The sequence below is a fragment of the Plectropomus leopardus genome, chromosome 24, assembly GCF_026936395.1.
Source record: "Plectropomus leopardus strain MGB_pleo_1.0 chromosome 24, ASM2693639v1, whole genome shotgun sequence".
In the NCBI taxonomy this organism is placed as follows: domain Eukaryota; kingdom Metazoa; phylum Chordata; class Actinopteri; order Perciformes; family Serranidae; genus Plectropomus; species Plectropomus leopardus.
The window spans coordinates 611,182-632,500 of NC_142199.1; the positions used below are offsets into that span (position 1 = coordinate 611,182).

The window sequence follows — 21,319 nt, forward strand, 5'->3', positions numbered from 1 at the left end:
ACCGGACATACGTCACGCGCGTGGGCAGGTGCGTCTCGTCTCGTGCGCGTGACCGTCCTCCGGTATTTTCCTGGTGACGCAGCTTCTTCTTCTTCTCCCCGGACTAAAGGTGAAGTTTTCTCTGTTTTACACTGTAACGAGTCTTTATTCGGATTTTAGTCACGTTTGTTGTCATAGAAACAGTTAATAATCCGGTTAGAGACAGAGCGGGACTCACCAAAAAAAAAAAAAAAAAAAAGTACTTACAGACAAAACCTGATCATGTGATTAAAAAAATGCATTTTTCTGTTTTCAGGCGATCCGCCCTTTTTATTCTCACGAACTCCTCTATTTAACATTACTTAACTATATGAAGAATTATATATCTAAAAGAAAAAATATACATATGTATTTATGGCATTTTCTACAGTGCTTCAGGTCATTTTCTAGTTTTTATTTTATTTTTTAAGAATCCAAAAACAAACGTTTTCTTGAGGTAAATAAGTTCCCAATAATGAGATAAATTCCCTAAAAATATTAACGCCTGAAGATGCTCTAAAAATGCTCTTAATCAGAAACGTATTTTTAAGAAAAACAATTAATGTAATAGTTTCCTTGAAAAGTAATATAGCCTTTAAATAAAAATAAAAATAATAATGATAATGCATTGTACTGAATATGCATTTATAAGTTCAGCTGGGTGTTTTTCTTTCTTTTTTTCAAACAAAACAAAATACAAACAAACCATCAAAAACAGATGATGTCATAATTTTCCCAGATTATGCAATAATGTATGTTATGAATGTCATGAAAATGTATTTTTGTGTTTTCGAGTCATCCGTCCATTTCATTCTCATGAATGCCTCTATTTATAATTATTAAACTATATTCAGAATTATTATGAATGCATATTTAAAATATGTCAGAAAATATATGTATTTTTTTATTTCTACACTAATAATATTTTCTTTTTTTGTTAGGTTTTTTCTTGCTTTCAAGTAATTTTCTTTTTTTTTCGACTAATTTCTTGCTTTTTTTAGGTGGATGTGTTTTTGAGTAGCTCGTTGTCTTCTCCCATGTTTTTGAAATTAAGGTGTCAAAGGGTTAAAGATGAACTCTTTCGATTTTGAGTGCAGCGTGATGAAACCAGCAGGAACGCCTCTGATTATGTAACCAGGTGACGTTCACACAGACGGACGTCGTTAATGACAGATTCACCTGTGATCCGCCCGGCAACAACAACAGCAAACATCGTCGCTAAGATTATTAACTCTATCTTTGCTGTGTTGCTTTGGGACGCCTTCCACAGATATTTGACCTCTGAATCCTGAACAGACCGGTTTGCTCTCCTTTACAAAATACAAAAAAAAATTAAAAACATTGAATTAAATTGAATAAAAAAGAGCAACGTGGCAAGAAAAGTTCAGCAAGTTGAAAAAAATAGTACATTTGGAAGATTATATATTTTATAAAAAGAAAGAAAAACTGGGGAAAATGTGCAAAAAGCTATATTTATAATAATAATCATATCATATCATATAATATCATTATTATTATGTAATTAGGAATATTTAGCAGAATCATTTTTAAGCACTTTTTTCCAGGTCATTTCTTTTTAAAATTTCTTTAAATTAATTTATAAGATTTATAGGTACCTTCTTACAAATTTTTTTCTTGCAAATTTTTGGGGTAAATTCCTCTTAAGTTGCTGACTGCTTTTGTGTCAATGTTTTGGAAAGAAATCGAGCCACACTGCGGTTAATATTGAATATTTGTTTGTGTTTTATAGGAGTGTTGATGTGTGAGTCGATGACGAGCTGCCATGAGTCTGCCGCTGCTGTTTGAGACGCCGCTGTCTTTAAAAACATCGTAAGTTTACGTTGTTTCTCTTCGTAATTCAGTCATTACGACAGACACAGAAACGGGATAAAAGCAGTAACTTCATAGAGTATTTTCATCATTTACTGCAGTAAAAGTACAAACAGTCACTTTATAACATTTATAACTCGTCTTCAAGTTTTTAATCTCTGCTCTCACGATCAGCTGTATTTTATTTTGACGGTCTGCAGAGACAGGAGGTGACTGAACTATTTCTGCAGCTTTTACTTTGTTAAACGATGTTAATGTTAATATGCCTCTCTGGCAGGATCTATCAGAGACCAGACTCTCCTGGATCTGGATCTGAACCCGAATCTGAATCTGAATCTGAATCTGAACCACAATCTGAACCAGGATCTGGACCTGGACCTGGATCTGGATGTGGATCTGGCCTCAGCTGTGTGTCCTTCAGGAGTAGCCAGTCGAAGGCTGAACCTCTGGCCTTTAAATTTGGACTCTCTGGCTCTCTGAAAGTGACGGAAGACGAGTAAATAAACCTTCAAACACAACGTTTCTCATCCAAAGATAAAATATATGTTTAAAAAAATGTACAAATAGATTTATATTTATAAGACTGAAGGAGCAAAAAACAAAAAAGAAACAATAAAAAATAAGACTGATTATGCTCCTCTTTTAAAACAAGAAAGGGCACATTTATTAAAACATTTATTACAAAAGTAGTTAAACAGTAAGTATAGTTATGCACACCTTTAAAACAAAGTTCACGTTTTAAAAAACAAGACAGAAAGTGTGATTCTATTAAGATGAGACTGAAAATTTTAAAAATGTATAAAACAAAAAACAATGAGTGCACATTCATGAAAAATAAAATTGATAGAGAAAATATCAAGAAAGTCCAAGTACATTCAAACATGGTCCCTGCTGGCAAAAACAAAGTAAAAAAAAGTCAAAAGTTAAAAACAAGACAATCGCCAAAAAATAACGTGGCAGAAAAAAGATCTCGCAAAAAAGTTGCGAGTTATAAACAAGATTGCCAAAAAGTCACAAGTTGAAAACAAAGCACAGCGTGACGTTTCCATGATCTTGTAAACACTCAGATGGTCTAATGACCATAAATAATAACGCAGGTGAGACGTGAGATTAACCGAAACACAAACAGGGAACCTCAGCACACATTTCCACAGTGAGACTGAAAACGCTGGACGGCGGCTGATTGTTGATGGTTCCTCCACAGGGGGGACCAGCAGAGCTCAGAGGTTCCCAGTGGTCAGTCTGCCCGGCAGCATCAGACACACCTGGACTCCATATTTACGGTCTGTTCATGTCCAACGACGACGTCTCCACCCGTTGTGTTGACAGTCGTCTCCGTGCTGCACTTTGTAGACCAGTGGACTGTCAGTGTGTCCAATGTGGATCGGATGTCTGATTGTGTCCTTCATCTAATAATCTGTTCCAGGAGCTGGAGGACAACATCGTCACTTTTGTGAAGAACGAGCTGAAGAAGATCCAGAAGGTCCTGACGTCAGATTACCCAGAATGCTCTGAGAGTCGGAGGGAGGACGAGGAGCAGAGGAGGAGCAGCAGAGAGGCGTTTCTGAAGATCACCCTGAACTTCCTGAGGAGGATGAAGCAGGAGGAGCTGGCTGACTGTCTGCAGAGCAGTAAGAGGATTTCGGTTCATGTTCTGCGATCCGGACCTCCTGTTTCTGTTAACCCTTCCTGATCACACAATAGTGGGTGTTTCACCAAAACTATGAGCTTTTCCTTGTCCAGATCGGACATGTTTTCTCCTTGTGTGGGAGCTACGCAATATCGGGTTGAAAATTCAATATCAGAAGACAGCAAAAAGTTAAAGTTTTAATACTTTGGATGGTATTGTTGCCTATCGTTGCCAGTATTCTCTGCCTGCCTTGCCTAATTTTACCGTCCTGCTCTCATTCACTAAAGTGACATTCGGTTTGGCGTCGCAGAATTCCATGTGAATGCGGTGTTACAGATCAGGTGAGGAAGCTCTGAGATGCTGCTTTGCATTGAAAGTGACGAGTTGAAAAGATTCAACATCTGATCAGGATCCCACTGGGTGCCCTCTTTTTGCTCAATAAGCAAAACTGATTTCTCTGATGACTCGTTAGCTGGATACAATCTGCTTAGAGTCTTGTTTCTTTTAGTCAGACTTTGGTCTTTTTGTGCAGCCGTGTCTTTGGTTGAGTCTTTCTCCAAATCAAACTTGACTGTCTATGAGTCCAAATAAACACATGAAATAAGTCAGGTTTGGTGGTTCAGAAAATCCTGCGTGCCTTCCTTTGGAGATTTTTGGTGCATGTCCAACTGGTCTTGGATCCTGGGTTAGACCTAATACTCATTGGAGAGATCATTTGGCTTCGGGGGGCTTCCGGATCTCCTAGGGGGAGCTGGATGCTGTTGGTGGGAAAGGGGAGACAGAAAATGGATGCATGGGTGTGTTTCCTTGATTCGTTTTTCTTTGCATCTTTTCTTGTGTCTTTGGTTGGAGAAGTTTACTTCTTGCTTCTTCTTTCAGGATCTCCTGCCATGTGCCAGTTTAACCTCAAGACCAACTTGAAGAAGAGGTTCCAGTGTGTGTTTGAGGGGATCACTAAAGCAGGAAATCAAACTCTCCTGAATGAGATCTACACAGAGCTCTACATCACAGAGGGAGGGACTGCAGAGGTCAATGATGAACATGAGGTCAGACAGATTGAATCAGCATCCAGGAAACCAGACAGACCAGAAACAACCATCAGACAAGAAGACGTCTTTAAAGGCTCATCTGGACGAGACCAACCGATCAGAACAGTGATGACAAAGGGAGTGGCTGGCATCGGGAAAACGGTCCTAACACAGAAGTTCACTCTGGACTGGGCCGAAGACAAAGCCAACCGGGACATCCAGTTCACATTTCCATTCACGTTCAGAGAGCTGAATGTGCTGAAAGAGAAAAAGTACAGCTTGGTGGAGCTTGTTCATCACTTCTTTACTGAAACCAAAGAAGCAGGAATCTGCAGGTTTGAAGACTTCCAGGTCGTCTTCATCTTTGACGGTCTGGATGAGTGTCGACTTCCTCTGGACTTCCACAACAACGAGATCCTGACTGACGTCACAGAGTCCACCTCAGTGGATGTGCTGCTGACAAACCTCATCAGGGGGAAACTGCTTCCCTCCGCTCGCCTCTGGATAACCACACGACCTGCAGCAGCCAATCAGATCCCTCCTGAGTGCGTTGACATGGTGACAGAAGTCAGAGGGTTCACCGACCCACAGAAGGAGGAGTACTTCAGGAGGAGGTTCAGAGACGAGGAGCAGGCCGGCAGGATCATCTCCCACATCAAGACTTCCCGAAGCCTCCACATCATGTGCCACATCCCGGTCTTCTGCTGGATCACTGCTACAGTCCTGGAGGACGTGTTGGAGACCAGAGAGGGAGGACAGCTGCCCAAGACCCTGACTGAGATGTACATCCACTTCCTGGTGGTTCAGATTAAACTGAAGAACCTAAAGTATGACGGAGGAGCTGAGACAGATCCACACTGGAGTCCAGAGAGCAGGAAGATGATGGAGTCTCTGGGAAAACTGGCTTTTGAGCAGCTGCAGAAAGGAAACCTGATCTTCTACGAGTCCGACCTGACAGAGTGTGCCATCGATATCAGAGCAGCCTCAGTGTACTCAGGAGTGTTCACACAGGTCTTTAAAGAGGAGAGAGGACTGTACCAGGACAAGGTCTTCTGCTTCGTCCATCTGAGTGTTCAGGAGTTTCTGGCTGCTCTTCATGTCCATCTGACCTTCATCAACTCTGGAGTCAATCTGATGGAAGAACAACAAACTACATCCTGGTGGTCTAAAGTCTTGAGAGACAGACCTGAACCAACACGTCTCTACCAGAGTGCTGTGGACAAGGCCTTACAGAGTCCAAATGGACACCTAGACTTGTTCCTCCGCTTCCTCCTGGGTCTTTCTCAAGAGACCAATCAAAGTCTCCTACGAGGTCTACTGACACAGATGGGAAGTAGCTCACAGACCAATCAGGAAACGATCAAATACATCAAGACAAAGATTGTGGAGAACCCACGTCCAGAGCGATGCATCAACCTGTTCCACTGTCTGAATGAACTGAATGATCGCTCTCTGGTGGAGGAGATCCAACAGTCCCTGAGATCAGGATGTCTGTCCACAGATGAACTGTCTCCTGCTCAGTGGTCGGCTCTGGTCTTTATCTTACTGTCATCAGAAGAAGATCTGGACGTGTTTGACCTGAAGAAATACTCTGCTTCAGAGGAGGCTCTTCTGAGGCTGCTGCCAGTGGTCAAAGCCTCCAACAAAGCTCTGTACGTGTGCAGACATTTTGTTAATTTCAGAGTGCCTTAAATGTGCTACTGACTGATTCACGTAAAGAACTTTCTCCCTTTTTTCTCCTAATTGTCGTCTCTTCAGACTGAGTGGTTGTAACCTCTCAGAGAGAAGCTGTGCAGATCTGTCCTCAGTCCTCAGCTCCCAGTCCTCTAGTCTGAGACACCTGGACCTGAGTAACAACGACCTGCAGGATTCAGGAGTGAAACTTCTGTCTGCTGGACTGAGGAGTCCACACTGTACTCTGGAGACTCTCAGGTCAGATCAGTTTATTTTTTCTGCATTGTTTGAATTGGTTTCTCATCTTAAGGGGTCACTCTCCCTGTAACTGCAGTACCAAAAGTTAAAACGATATGCTGATGATACACTTTTATATTTAATCGAAACTGACTTTTGGTTCTACATTTCAAGCATTACTAGACTTGACTGAAGCCACATGCTGAACAATGAGTTATATAACTGCAATACAAAATGGTAAAATGATCCATCCAGCCCCCTTTTCCTCTTATCTGGGGTGGGGCTGCGGTGGCAGCAGATTAAAGCAAGTTGTGTAGACTCAGTCTTTTCCACTGGAAACTCCTCTGGAAATTCTTAGGTGTTCCCAAGCCAGATAAGATAATCCCTCCAACATGTTCTTGGTGTTCTCTGGGGTCTCCAACCATCCGGCCATGGGACACCATACCAGCACCAGCCCCCACAAGACTACATAGGGGGCACTGTTTTCCCCAAGCCTACAAAACACCCCACCCGGAGACTCTTAGAAGTCAGCATACTTTGAACTGCTGCTTGGTGCATCGGCACAAACAGCAGTCCGAGCCTTCATATCAGTGACATGTGGTCACATAGAGGCGACCCTCTTGTTCTCCGGTGAGAAATACAAGACAGCTGAGATGTCCGCCTCCTGCACCAAAGCATTCCCTGCCACGGAGGTGGCTTTCCACATCCTGAGAACCAGATGACAGTGCCAGAGATTAGCATGACTAGGGCCAAGTTTAGACAAGAACTACACTACTAAAAACAGAAAAGTCAGTTTTTGCATTTAAAAAAAAATCTACATTCATATGATTACATTCTAAGAACAATCCTTGTGTACACGGATCCACAAAAACAACCGAAAATTCTGTAGTATGCATGCCAGGCCAGTAGTTGATGTTGTACCTTTGTAATATCACACCATAGAAGAACAACACACACATGCATGAAGTGGCATCATCGTTCCCACAGGATCCACGCATTTCCAGTTTACACGGCAAGAGAAGGGGGTTTTCAAAAGATTACACTCTGGAACCCCATTTCAAAAGTTGGTGTTTGCAGCCCCCCCCAAAAAACACAGTTGTCGTGTGAACAAAAGGCCAAACCACACCAAAAGTTTAACGTGTCATGCAAGAACGATTGCCGTGTGAACGTCCAATAGGCGTACCAATAGGTAAAACAATATGTCGATGATGTGCTTTTATATTTGACTGAAACTTACTTGTCATTCCTTCACTGTTTTACATCGTGGCAGTCTGTCGGGCTGTCTGGTCTCAGAGGAAGGCTGTGCTGCTCTGGCCTCAGCTCTGAGCTCCAATCCCTTCCATCTGAGAGAGCTGGACCTGAGCTACAACCATCCAGGAGACTCAGGACTGAAGCGTCTGTCTGCTGGACTGGAGGATCCACACTGGAGACTGAACACTCTCAGGTATGCAGAGACATGTTGTGGACACATTATTGACCAATAACAAAGACAACTTTGTACTTTGTTACAATAACTAGCGATTATTTTGGTCACTCACATAACCAATGTACATACTTAAAGATTACGTACTTATTGAAACATTAAGCACCTCGTGAAAAAGTTACACATTTAAAAAAAAGTTACATATTCAAGAAAAAGTTACGTTCTACAAGAAAAGTCATGTACTCATCAAAGAGTTACACTTTGTTTTTTTGTGACAAAAAACATATGCAATTAACCAAATTTAATGCAAACAATAAAAAGTTTGTACTTCAGGAAAATGTACGTACTTAACCAAAAGTTATGCTCCTACTTAAAAGTTAAGCACTTAATGAAAAGTTCTGTACTTCGTAAAAAGTTGCTTCATAGAAAGTTACATATCTAATGCAAAGTTATATACTTATCAAAACAAGTCGGATTTTTGTAATAATTCTTTCTTGACACAATTTCAGTACTTTGATAAATTATTCTGGTTAATTGACTTCCATAATCTTTGATCTTAGGTTGTACAAATTTTAGGGATATGAATAATTCAAAGACACTTCAGGAAGTGACATCACAATGAGCAAAACTAACAATAAAGATACTGGAGAAGCGTTTCTGCTGAAGAGTTCAAAGGCTTAAATGATTAATAAATGATTAAATGATTAATATTAAATGATAGTCAAATAGTTGTCAATAAGTTTTCTGCCCAGTGGATGATCGATTGATTGACTAATTGTTGCAGCTCTTACAGTAACCCTTTATAATCTTTTTCAGGGTGGAGCCCGGTGGAGTCCAGTGGTTGGAACCAGGTTTGAGGAAGTGTAAGTGCTCACGATCCCCAAAAGGGTTATGTATTTTAGAATTTTTACTCGCAGTTTTGGATCTTTAAATTAAAAATAATCTAAACTCTGAACGTCGTCACCTACTTCAGATTCCTGCCAACTCACACTGGACCCAAACACGGCGCACAAATTCCTCAAGCTGTCTGAAAACAACCAGAAGGTGACCGATCTGAGAAAGGAGCACCCATACCGCCATCACCCGGACAGGTTCGACTACTGGCCTCAGGTGCTGTGTGAGAATGGTCTGACTGGTCGCTGTTACTGGGAGGTGGAGTGGTGGGGAAAGGTTTACGTCGCGGTGAGTTACAGGGGAATCGGAAGGAACGGGGACCGCGACAGCTCAAAGTTTGGAGGGAACGACCGGTCCTGGTGTCTGAGCTGCACTGATGGCGGATACAACGCCTGGCACAACAACAGCGGGACACTCATCCCTGTCCCTTCGTCCTCCAACAGAGTAGCAGTGTACCTGGACTGTCCTGCCGGGACTCTGTCCTTCTACAAAGTCTCCTCTGACACTCTGATCCACCTCCACACCTTCAAAACCACATTCACTGAACCTCTGTACCCTGGGTTTGGGTACGGGGTGAAGTTAAACTCCTTTGCATTTCTGCGCCCGCTGTCCTAGCTGGACATGTTGTTGTAGTTACAATCTGTCCCGATTGATGGGACCAAGCTGGACCGGGGCGATTTTGATGTGAAAATAGTGTGATCTCGTCTTCAGAATTAGTCGTTCTCAGTCAACTTAAATGCCTCCACAACTTAAACTCTCAGAACTACCACAAGTTGAAGTTCACTTTACGAGGGTACACAGTCCGACGCTCCTCGCCACCGACGATTTCACCAAAGTTGGTGCTTTTCTTTTTGTTGCCTTGCCACTCGTAATAGTCCTGGCTGGAGGCATCGTGTTTTTGTGTTGTTAGACCATCCATGTGTTTGTCTGTGCCTTGAAGGAATTAATTTAAATTTGGCACAAACATCCACTTTGAGCCCATGATAAACTGATTTGATTTTGGTGGTCAAAGGTCAAGGTCATTGTGACTTTATGTAGGTCTTATTCTCCTTAATGTGATAACCCAAGAATACATTTTTCCTCAAATTTGGCACAAATGTCCACTTCAGCACAGTGATAAGCATTTGATGGTCAAAGGTCACTGTTACTTTATTTTTTTTAATCTCATTCTTATTAACACAAAATTCAAAATGGCCTCAATTTTTCCTCAGATTTTGCACAAATGCACAACAGTGAACTGATTATATTTTGGTGGACAAAGGTCACTTTGTCGGCAAGATAGGTCAAGAAATCTGAATGGAATTTCTTTACGTTTGGCACAAACATCCACTTTGACTCATGGAGAACAGATTCCGTTGTGGTGGTCATCGGTTAATGGTCAAGGTCCCTGTGACCTTGTGTGCATCTCATTCATGTGAACATGAAATCTGACGACGGCCTGGAGGGAATTTAATCAATTGTCTCATTTTTGTAGAGGCAGTATCTCACAAATGCTATGAGGGAATTTTTCAAATTGATCAGATTTTGGGGGCTATCGGTTTAAGGTCAAAGTCACCGTGGCCTTGTCTGTCTCACTCTCGCAAACATGATATCTCAAGAACACCTTTAGGGAATTTAATCAAATTTGGCACAAACATCCACGTTGAATCAAGAATAGATTGATTAGAATTTGGTGGTCAAAGGTCACCATGACCTTGTGTCTGTTTCATTCTCATGAATGCGTTATCTCATGAACACCTTTAGGGATTTCCCTCATGTAGTTCCAGTTTTTACATTCGTAATGTTTACATATGTAAGTGTGTTAATATGTAAATATCATAAAATATTGATTTCTTACTGTGTTTTTATGTGTGTTATATTTAAAGGTCCAGTATGTAGAATTGAAATGGAATATAATCGAATGGATGTGTTTTCTTTCGTGTATAATCAGATAAAAGTGTAAATCTGAAACACTGGACCTCTAAATATTCATAAATATTAAATATTAAATGAATAATCACTGTCTTTTGACAGTAGAAAAGTCTGTCACTCACATATAATGTTGTATAAAGACTTTAAATGTTTCAGTATTGTGTTCTGCCTCCAGTGGAAGAAAAAAATACTTTACTTATTGAAGCCAGTTTAATGATCATACTTTATTCCCCAAGAATGAATAATTGTTTTGATATTTATTCAATATTTATATGAGTTTTGCTGGTACACATGAAAAAACATTACTTACTGTATGTTACTTTTAAGTATAGACTGAATAAAAAGTGACGTCAGTCAAAATCCGTCATGAATGTCTCTGCGTACTTTGGACATGGTCCTGAATATGTTAGATTTTTTTAAAAAACAGATTAAAACAAAGTTTGTTGACTGAACTAAATTTACTGAGTGTTATTTCTGTAATTTTATTCATAAATTTATGACTTATGTTTTTAGCTAATAAAACGAATTTCTGTCTGTATTTCACACGTCTGAACTTCTGAATTGAGTTTTTATTATTATTATTATTATTTTTATTGTTGTTGTTTTTATTATTATTGTTGTTGTTTTATTATTATTATTATTATTTTTATTGTTGTTGTTTTTATTATTATTGTTGGTTTTTATTATTATTATCGTTGTTTTTATTATTATTATTGTTGTTTTATTATTATTATTATTATTATTATTAAAGTGCCGTTAAACAAAGCTGCACAAACCTCCGTGCAGCAGGAGTAGCGCAGTGTCTCTCGGTGTCTCCCGGTGTCCCCCGGTGTCTCCCGGAGTCTCCCGGTGTCTCTCGGTGTCTCTCGAACTGACCCGGTGTTTCCCGGAGTTTCTCGGTGTCTCTCGGGCTCACCCCGTGTCTCCCGGAGTCTCTCGGTGTCTTCCGGTGTCCCCCGGTGTCTCCCGGAGTTTCTCGGTGTCTCCCGATGTCTCCCTGTGTCTCTTGGACTCACCCGGTGTCTCCCGGTGTCCCCCGGTGTCTCCCGGAGTTTCTCGGTGTCTCCCGATGTCTTCTGGCTGTGGGACTCCTGTTGAGGACCTGCAGCAGGTCCACAGTCCGCCTCCTCGGTTTCAACCGTGAGACACGCAGACAGTCAGCGTCTCACTTATGATTGACTTCCGGGTCACGCACCTGCCGGGACACGTCCCCGACACACCTGCAGAGAGACACACAGAGACACACTGGGGACACACAGGGACACAAAGGGACACACAGGGGACACACAGGGACACACAGAGACATACTGAGGACACACAGGGGACACACAGGGACACAAAAGGACACACTACACAGGGGACACACAGAGACACAAAGGGACACACAGGGGACACACAGAGACACACAGCTCATGTCTCAATACCTTTAGTGGTGGAAAAAGTGTCCACATCCTTCACTTGGGTAAAAGTACCAAAAATACTGAAAATACTGCACCCGTACTAAAAATACTGCAGTGAAAATGTCACTGGAGTGAAAGTAGTTGAGTTTAATCAGGAAAATATATTTAAAGTATTAAAATTATTTTTTAAAAATGAAAAAAAGTCTGCCAACTCAAAATCATCAAGAAAAAAGACAAAAATCTTCATTATATTTTTAAAAAGAAAAAAACATCAAAATGACAAAAAAACAAACCCCAACCCTCAAAATTATATAACAAAATCAAAATGTTTAGAAAAATAAAAAAGACAACCCCCAAACTCAAAATGATAGAAAATCATGACAAAAAACATCCAAAACCTCAAAATCATTAGAGGGAAACTCTAATGATTTTTAACTAAAAACTTAACATTTTTAACTAAAAATGTTTTTATTTAAATGAAAAACACCCAAATCATAAAAAATGAGGAAAAAAAGCCAGCCAAAACTCAAAATCATATAAACAAGAACAGAATAAATAGCCTATAACCCAAAAATAGAAGAAAATAAAATCTATGTCCAATCTATATTTTTTAAAGAAATCAAAATAATGGAAGGTCACACTGACCTTGACCTTTGACTAAAAAAATCCAGTCAGGTCTTTGTTGAGACATGTTTGTGTGGAATTAAAGAAAAAAAATTACAGTGAGCTTCGATTACCAAAATCGAATCAGTTCATTATTGAATCCAAATGGACGTTTGTGTTTTTTGAGAAAGTTTCTCTTTAAAATGTTAATTTAGTTTCACTTCACTGCTGAATTTCGCAGCTCATGAACGACAAGAAACAATAAATTAAAAGTTAGATATTTTATTAGCGCAGATTTAGAAGCATTATGACAAAAACAAATCTGTCAGACGTCTAAAACAAAAACACTACAGAAGGTAAAGAAGTCGGTCAATTACTCATTTAAAGCAAAACGTCTTTTTCGGGACAGAACAGCAGCGACAAAACATGATTCGTGTCACGCGTTTTCAACGTCATCATCATTTTTCTACACGTGTTAGAAGAGTCTAATAGACACACAGGTCGGGAAACTTCATCTCGTACAGAGGAGTCGAACGAGGCGGCGAGTGTCCAGACGGAGACGGAGGAGGACGGATGATCAAATCAAAGACCTGATCCAGTTTAGACTGAAGCAAGGTCTGCAAAAAACAGGAAAGACAGCGTGTCAAAGGATAACCAGACTGTTTCATAACGGTCCAAAATCCACCCAGACTTTACGAAGCAACCGCAGACCGTTCTCATCCGAGCGTAGCACTAATTTAGACTAAAATTTATGGAAAATCTGAGAAAGAAGATCTGAATTTGTATCGGTTGTAATTGAGCTTGTAATCCAAAAATCTAATTATTTCATCGCTGAGTCCATTTTTGAGTTGGATGTTTTAATTTAAAGAAATTCTCTTAAGGTGCTCTTAAGATATCGTGTCCACAAGCATAAAAAAACAAGGTCACAGTGTCCTATGACCTTTGGTGACCAAAACTGAATCACTTTGTCCTTGAGGCAAAGCGAATGTTTGTGCCAAATTTGAAGGACATTCCTCGATGTGTTCTTAACATTTTTTTATCCACAAATCAACAGCAAAGTCAGTGACCTTGACCTTTGACCACCAATATCATCAATCAGTTTGTCGTTGCGTACACGTGGACGTTTGTGCCAAATCTGAAGGAATTCTCTCTTCCTGAGATAAAAACACGATGCCTCTGCCAAACAGCGCCGGCCGGCTCGCAGCAATAAAGACGACTTCTGTCCTCACCATGTTGCAGGTTTTCTGCTGACTGAGCGGCTCTCTACCGGCCTCCTGAGGCGAACTACCACAAGACGAGTGTCAGGGGTCAGAGGTCACTCACCCTGGCTCCACAGTGAGCGGCGATCTCCTCAAACGGAGCCGTCTGAAACCTCTCCACCAGCTGCATCCTCCTCCTCCTCTCCTCCTCCTCCACACTCCCTCTGTCCTCTGTATTTCAAATAAAACAGGTTTGAATGAAAAAAAAGTTGTGCTCAGAGACTTAAAGCTCCGAAGACTTAAAGCTCCGAAGACTTAAAGCTCCGGAGAGTTAAAGCTCCGAAGAGTTAAAGCTCCGAAGAGTTAAAGCTCCGGAGACTTAAAGCTCCGGAGAGTTAAAACTCCGGAGAGTTAAAGCTCCGGAGAGTTAAAGCTCCGGAGAGTTAAAGCTCCGGAGAGTTAAACCTCCGGAGAGTTAAAGCTCCGGAGACTTAAAGCTCCGGAGAGTTAAAGCTCCAGTTCTCAGGATTTCGGGGAGTATTTTTTCAGAAAGTGAATCTAATCTAAGAAAAAATTCACCAAAAAAAAACAAGCCTTCCACACCTATCTTTTTAAAAGAAAAAACAAACAGAACAAACTAAAATCTGAAAAAGGAAAAATCACCAAAACTTTCTAATAAAATCACACCTTCCTAACCTTTCCTAAAAAAAAAAGTTTCCTACAAAAATTTTAAAATAAATTTTTGTAGGTAAATAACTAAAAAAGGGGAAAGTTTTTTTTAAAAAAGAAAACATGCCTTACAAAATACTGCCATTTTAAATTGTAGAATTGCCCTAAAATCCGAGTATTGTCCTAAAATCTGAGAAATGTCCTTAAGTCCTAGACACATGTTTAGGGCCGCTGCGTTAGGGGCCGCAGTAAAGCAGGTTGAGTATTTCTGTGTTTCAGCTGGTTGTAATTTGTGCTCGTCACCACTAGATGTCTCTAAAATCCCCCGAAATCTGACACACCGGACCTTTAACCCAAATGTTCGTACTGTGCGACTGTGATGGTATTGATCTGAAGGATCGATCAGTTACCGATGGCGTTCTTCAGCGTCTCGAAGGTGATCTGCTCCGTCTGAGGTTTCTGCAGAGAGAGACATATCAGCACAGGGACAGACAGACAGAGGGACAGAGAGGGACACGCGGACAGACGGGTACCTGCTGCGTCTCAGGACAGGTGGGAGGGTCCATGTCTATCTGCAGAGAGATGACGTCCCCGATACTCTTCCTCTTGGACAGGCGGTCCTCGTCTGAAACACACATCGTTTATGTTGAGTCGAGTCTGAAAGTCCGAGTCCAGCGGACAAGATCCGGCCGTTCTGTCTTTGATCGATCATTTCATTATCCATGATATCAGCTTCAAACCGGGAAAGAAACGTTAAAATCTTAGTGTTTAAATTAATGAAAGCAGAGTTTGGAAGGTTTCTTTAAAACTTGTGTGATTATTATTTTTTTTTTATTCAGTATTTTTTATTCCCCAAATAACTTTTGGTGAATTTCAAAAGCTTTTAGTCTTTTTTCCATTCAAGATGTTGTTTTCTCAAACTTTTTAAAAAAAATTTGGTTACGATTTTTGGTGATTTTCTTTCTTTTAACAGTTTTGGGGGAAAAAAAATCTTTTAAAATTCTTGATGATTCAATTTTCTAGAAGGTTTTAGGCAATTTCTCTTCTTTGATAATATTGGTGATTTTTTAAATTTTGGACTTTTTTTTTTATAAAAGTTTTTGGCAAGTGTTTTAAAAAAAAAAAAAAATCTTGCCAAAAACTTAAACAGAAAAGAAGCCTGCCCAAGCTGCAGGTTTTCTTCAAAAATCATCGGTATAAATGCAAATACAGCCCCGATATTAAAGCTTCATTACATCGTCAGATACACAAAATAAATTCAACATATGCTACATTAATGTCATCACACGTGTGTGTGTGTGTGTGTGTGTGTGTGTGTGTATACCTGTTATCTGAGGCGTGTACGGCGTGTTGAGGCGCTCCGAGTGTGCGCCATAGCTGCTTCCTGTCAGAGCCTCGCAGATCTCTGACTGGACAAACAGAAAGGCTGCGTCCACCTTCAGCTCCTCGTCTGGCAGCCTGAAACACACGTTTCATTGGTCCTAAAACTATTTCTGGGCTATTTGACCTCAAATCAACATCACGATTAATTAAAATTTTTAACAAGCAAAGTACTTCTACATACTAGTTTGTTAAAAGTACTTCTACAGAAGTCTAAAGAAGTGGCTGTGCACCGCTGAATATTTGGCTGTTTGTTCATTCAGACACTTTGGTGCTGTGAGGAGAAGCTCCGCTCTGATTGGCTGTCTCTCTCACTTGCTGTCGGACCATCAGCCCAAAAGATAAGACTCACGGCAGATGCATAAAAAATGGCACGGGGGGAAAGGATTAACAGAATTTTTTAAAAAACCCACATGGGCAGGATTAGGTCGGTTAGAGGTTCTGAATGTTTTTCGATTATTTTTCATTTAATTGCCGAGCCCTGAAACCTGAAACACACGTTTCATTAAACAGGAGACCGTTTACCAAACGCTGCGTGGTCTCTACCTGGGTTTGTCACAGAGAGCGTCCTCAGGCAGCAGGTGAGGCGCGGCGCTCTGACGACTCTCGATCACCTGCACACACACCAAAAATGGAGATTAACCCTTGAAAACTCAGAGCATCTTTAAAAACACATAAAAGCAATGAGCAACTTGTAAAAAATGTTCCACAAATTGCAAGAAATGAGTAGATTGAGAAAATTAATTATTTTTAAAAAGTTAGGGGAATAAAGAAAAAAAGACAAGGAAATAACTATATTTATAATTATCATAACTACATATTTAAAGATATGTTACACAATAACTTTTCAGTCAGTTTCCAGGTAAAATCTTTTTTCACCTTTTAAAAAATTATTTCTTGCCAAGTTTTTCTCTTTTCCTCAAGAAATCGCGATGCTGCAGCAGGTTTAAAGGGTTAACTGGTAGCAGAGTATTTTTGACAGTGTGCTATTTGTACTTTTACTGCAGTAAAGGACCTGGTCTTCACCTGTGTGACGTGTTGGTGCAGAGGAGGAGGAGGTCCGAGCTGCGACAACAGGTGGAGGAAGGCGGCGCAGACGGCATGAACGCCACAGCGGTTGAACACGGACAGACACTCCTGATTGGACAGCGCAAGCTCCTGACCAGCCAATCAGAGTTAATCAGCAAGCAGCTCAACATAATAATAATAATACGAATTATTATTATTATTATTTATTATTATTCTATTATTGTGTGTACCTGCAGGGCGAGGACCAGGCGGATCAGGTCCACCACAACCTCCTCATTGGCCAGTTCCAGACTGACCACAGCCAGCAGGGTGAAGAGGGCCTGGTAGTGGCCCCGCCCACTGCTCTCCTCCTTACAGGTGAGGTAGACGTGGCGGTACAGCCGCTGAGCGTGCTGCGCAGAGAGTTAAGATCAACACACACCCTCAGGGAGAAACACACAGCGTGCACAAAAACTAACAACTAACAACAACTAACAACAACTAACAACTAACAACAAAAACTAACAACAAAAACTAACAACTAACAACAACTGACACAAAAACTAACAACTAACAACAACTGACAACAAAAACTAACAACTGACAACAAAAACTAACAACTAACAACAACTGACAACAAAAACTAACAACTGACAACAAAAACTAACAACTAACAACAACTGACAACAAAAACTAACAACTGACAACAAAAACTAACAACAAAAACTAACAACTAACAACAACTGACAACAAAAACTAACAACTAACAACTGACAACAAAAACTAACAACTAACAACAACTGACAAAAACTAACAACTAACAACAACTGACAACAAAAACTAACAACTAACAACAACTGACAGCAACTGACAACAAAAACTAACAACTAACAACAACTGACAACAAAAACTAACAACTAACAACAACTAACAACAACTAACAACAAAAAACTAACAACAAAAACTAACAACTAACAACAACTGACACAAAAACTAACAACTAACAACAACTGACAACAAAAACTAACAACTAACAACAACTGACACAAAAACTAACAACTAACAACAACTGACAACAAAAACTAACAACTGACAACAAAAACTAACAACTAACAACAACTGACAACAAAAACTAACAACTAACAACAACTGACACAAAAACTAACAACTAACAACAACTAACAACAACTGACAACAAAAACTAACAAAAACTGACAACAAAAACTAACAACTAACAACAACTGACAACGAAAACTAACAACTAACAACAACTGACAACAAAAACTAACAACTAACAACAACTGACAACAAAAACTAACAACTAACAACAACTGACAACAACTGACAACAAAAACTAACAACTAACAACAACTGACAACAAAAACTAACAACTAACAACAACTAACAACAAAAACTAACAACTAACAACAACTGACAACAAAAACTAACAACTAACAACAACTGACAACAAAAACTAACAACTAACAACAACTGACAACAAAAACTAACAACTAACAACAACTAACAACAACTGACAACAAAAACTAACAACTGACAACTAACAACAACTAACAACAACTGACAACAAAAACTAACAACTAACAACTGACAACAAAAACTAACAACTAACAACAACTGACAACAAAAACTAACAACAACTAACAACTAAAAACAACAACTAACAACTAGAAACAAAAACTAACAACAAAGCCTAACTACAAAATCTAACAAGACGTTATAACAAAACCTAGGATTTGAGGTCCATATTTGTGAAGAATTGCTTAACCTTGTTAATAAAATAATGGAATTTGAAACACGTCATTAAAATTGGGGTTAACTACAATTAAAAAATTACTTGCAGCCCTGAAAAACGACAAGACATTTCCTTCAAATGCAGCTCAGCAGAAGCTGTCTGTTTAAGGCCTTTTATTTTACCGTACCTTTAGTCTTTATTTTATATCTTTATTTTTTTATTTTACCGTACCTTTAGTCTTTATTTTATATCTTTATTTTTTTATTTTACCGTACCTTTAGTTTTTATTTTACCATACCTTTATTTTACCGTACCTTAATTTAATTTCTGTATTTCCTCTCACCTTCCTGATGAACAGGTTGTCCTGTCGAGAGCACCTGTCCTCCTTCAGCTCCAACACCGACACATCAAACGTCACACTGTGAACACACACACACACACACACACACACACACACACACACACAGAGTCAATATATACATGTTTTTTTATATCAAGAAAATTTCAGGGCCGTGCATAAACATTTTTGGGGGGCTGGTGCTCAAGCAGAGAGAAGGGAAACCCTCTATTATTTATTAATGAAAAATAAATTTGAATACAGCAGCATATCTTTTTCTTTTTTTGGAGGAAGGCCATGTGCAACTTAAGAGGAAAAAAATTGCAAAATTACAAATAAAAGCCTGAAAACTGAAGGAAAAAGCTTAAAATTAGAATAATTGTAAAATAATTTCAAATGCAAGATTATAATAACTGAAAATAAACCGGCTTCACTGTAAATGCCTCCCCTTTTTGCAAATCTGAGTTTTGCATTTATTTGATTTAACTTTTGTAATTTTATATTTGAGAATATGGTTTATTTTTGTTTGTTTGTTTGTTCTTTTTCTTGCTTGTTTGTTTTTGTTTTGTTTTTCAAACATGTAATTTTTAAGAGGTCCTGTCAGGGGATGTTAAAAAATGACACCCCAAATAATAGAAAAAAGTTTCACAGAACATTTCCTTGTGTAGTCAGAGCAGGTCTGTGTGCAGTCACACCTGTCGGCCACCAGGTGGTGCCACCCATTCATGATTTTGCTGTATCTGTTTGTGTTTGTTTGTTTGTTTATGTCTTTAGGTTCATTACAGGTGTCACTGTTCGTCCCTCCTGACCCATAATGAGTCGTTTCACTTGTTTTTACTTGTTCTGTTTTCACTGCATGTCACAATAATAAAAATAAAGATGAAGACTTAGATAAAAATAAATAAATGAAAAAAGTGTCCACAGACTCAAACGTCCCCACGTGAACCCGTCCTCCTCCCTGGTCTGCGTGGCGGTTGTACCTGGCAGCCGAGAGTCTGGCGGCGTTGCGGCGTCTGTCGATGAGCGAGGTGAGGATGGAGAGGACCAGCAGACGGATCTCCGGGTCCTCCATCAGGGTGAAGGACAGCAGCGGCTCCAGGAAGGACGAGGGCAGCGCCGTCAGCAGGTTACTGCTCTCATAGCGCTCCGAAACCTGAGGAGGACGACGGGTTCAGTAGTTTGGTAAACAGGTTCAGTAGTTTGGTAAACAGGTTCAGTAGTTTGGTAGATAGGTTCAGTAGTTTGGTAGATAGGTTCAGTAGTTTGGTAGATAGGTTCAGTAGTTTGGTAAACAGGTTCAGTAGTTTGGTAGATAGGTTCAGTAGTTTGGTAAACAGGTTCAGTAGTTTGGTAGATAGGTTCAGTAGTTTGGTAAATAGGTTCAGTAGTTTGGTAAACAGGTTCAGTAGTTTGGTAAATAGGTTCAGTAGTTTGGTAAGCAGGTTCAGTAGTTTGGTAGATAGGTTCAGTAGTTTGGTAAACAGGTTCAGTAGTTTGGTAGATAGGCTCAGTAGTTTGGTAAACAGGTTCAGTAGTTTGGTAAATAGGTTCAGTAGTTTGGTAAACAGGTTCAGTAGTTTGGTAGATAGGTTCAGTAGTTTGGTAAGCAGGTTCAGTAGTTTGGTAGATAGGTTCAGTAGTTTGGTAAACAGGTTCAGTAGTTTGGTAGATAGGTTCAGTAGTTTGGTAAACAGGTTCAGTAGTTTGGTAAATAGGTTCAGTAGTTTGGTAAACAGGTTCAGTAGTTTGGTAAATAGGTTCAGTAGTTTGGTAAACAGGTTCAGTAGTTTGGTAGATAGGTTCAGTAGTTTGGTAAACAGGTTCAGTAGTTTGGTAAATAGGTTCAGTAGTTTGGTAGATAGGTTCAGTAGTTTGGTAAACAGGTTCAGTAGTTTGGTAAACAGGTTCAGTAGTTTGGTAGATAGGTTCAGTGGTTTGGTAAACAGGTTCAGTAGTTTGGTAAACAGGTTCAGTAGTTTGATCAACAGGTTCAGTAGTTTGGTAAACAGGTTCAGTAGTTTGGTAAACAGGTTCAGTAGTTTGGTAAACAGGTTCAGTAGTTTGGTAGATAGGTTCAGTAGTTTGGTAGATAGGTTCAGTAGTTTGGTAGAGGACTTGTATTATTTCTGGGTGTCATTCTGGGCTTTTGACTCTGAATTTGTCATTTTGACTATTTTCCACCTGATGAGGTCATTTTGACCATTTAACAAAGAGTTCAGTCCCGGCAGGAAGGGAGAGATTGTTTCTTTATCCAAACTAAAATTTTGGTGAAACCTTTGGACAGTTTGCCCTGTGCTCCTTTAAATGACATTCCAGGTAACAAAG

The 21,319-nt window shown here is 39.7% G+C and overlaps 2 protein-coding genes across 4 annotated transcripts in view; one reads left to right on the top strand and one right to left on the bottom strand.

The window, feature by feature from the left end:
• The first annotated feature begins 8 nt into the window (after positions 1 to 8).
• LOC121962657 (NLR family CARD domain-containing protein 3-like) lies at positions 9 to 11,190 on the top strand. 2 transcript variants are annotated; one of them, XM_088074552.1, is made up of 10 exons: positions 9 to 109; positions 1,769 to 1,848; positions 2,126 to 2,344; positions 3,053 to 3,131; positions 3,275 to 3,479; positions 4,358 to 6,158; positions 6,265 to 6,438; positions 7,688 to 7,861; positions 8,657 to 8,703; positions 8,814 to 11,190. In XM_088074552.1, the coding sequence occupies exons 2-10, from the start codon at positions 1,802 to 1,804 to the stop codon at positions 9,347 to 9,349; spliced, it is 3,282 nt and encodes a 1,093-aa protein (XP_087930678.1). In that variant the 5' UTR covers positions 9 to 109; positions 1,769 to 1,801; the 3' UTR covers positions 9,350 to 11,190. The 2 variants fall into 2 exon arrangements, with proteins under 2 accessions (XP_087930678.1, XP_042368824.2); XM_042512890.2 differs by lacking the exons at positions 9 to 109; positions 1,769 to 1,848; positions 2,126 to 2,344; positions 3,053 to 3,131; positions 3,275 to 3,479 and adding an exon at positions 3,486 to 3,819.
• A 1,710-nt stretch (positions 11,191 to 12,900) lies between these two features.
• Positions 12,901 to 21,319, bottom strand: part of LOC121963050 (protein EFR3 homolog B-like) — an 18,401-nt gene continuing 9,982 nt past the window's right edge. For both annotated transcript variants that reach the window (XM_088074553.1, XM_088074554.1), the window contains exons 13-22: positions 19,975 to 20,147; positions 19,001 to 19,076; positions 17,156 to 17,317; positions 16,923 to 17,054; positions 16,443 to 16,510; positions 15,841 to 15,974; positions 15,050 to 15,141; positions 14,927 to 14,975; positions 13,972 to 14,078; positions 12,901 to 13,265 (exon numbers count right to left, since the gene is read on the bottom strand). In XM_088074553.1, the coding sequence (XP_087930679.1) occupies positions 13,134 to 13,265; positions 13,972 to 14,078; positions 14,927 to 14,975; positions 15,050 to 15,141; positions 15,841 to 15,974; positions 16,443 to 16,510; positions 16,923 to 17,054; positions 17,156 to 17,317; positions 19,001 to 19,076; positions 19,975 to 20,147 (1,125 nt within the window). In that variant the 3' untranslated portion in view covers positions 12,901 to 13,133. The remainder of the gene's footprint in view (positions 13,266 to 13,971; positions 14,079 to 14,926; positions 14,976 to 15,049; positions 15,142 to 15,840; positions 15,975 to 16,442; positions 16,511 to 16,922; positions 17,055 to 17,155; positions 17,318 to 19,000; positions 19,077 to 19,974; positions 20,148 to 21,319) is intronic.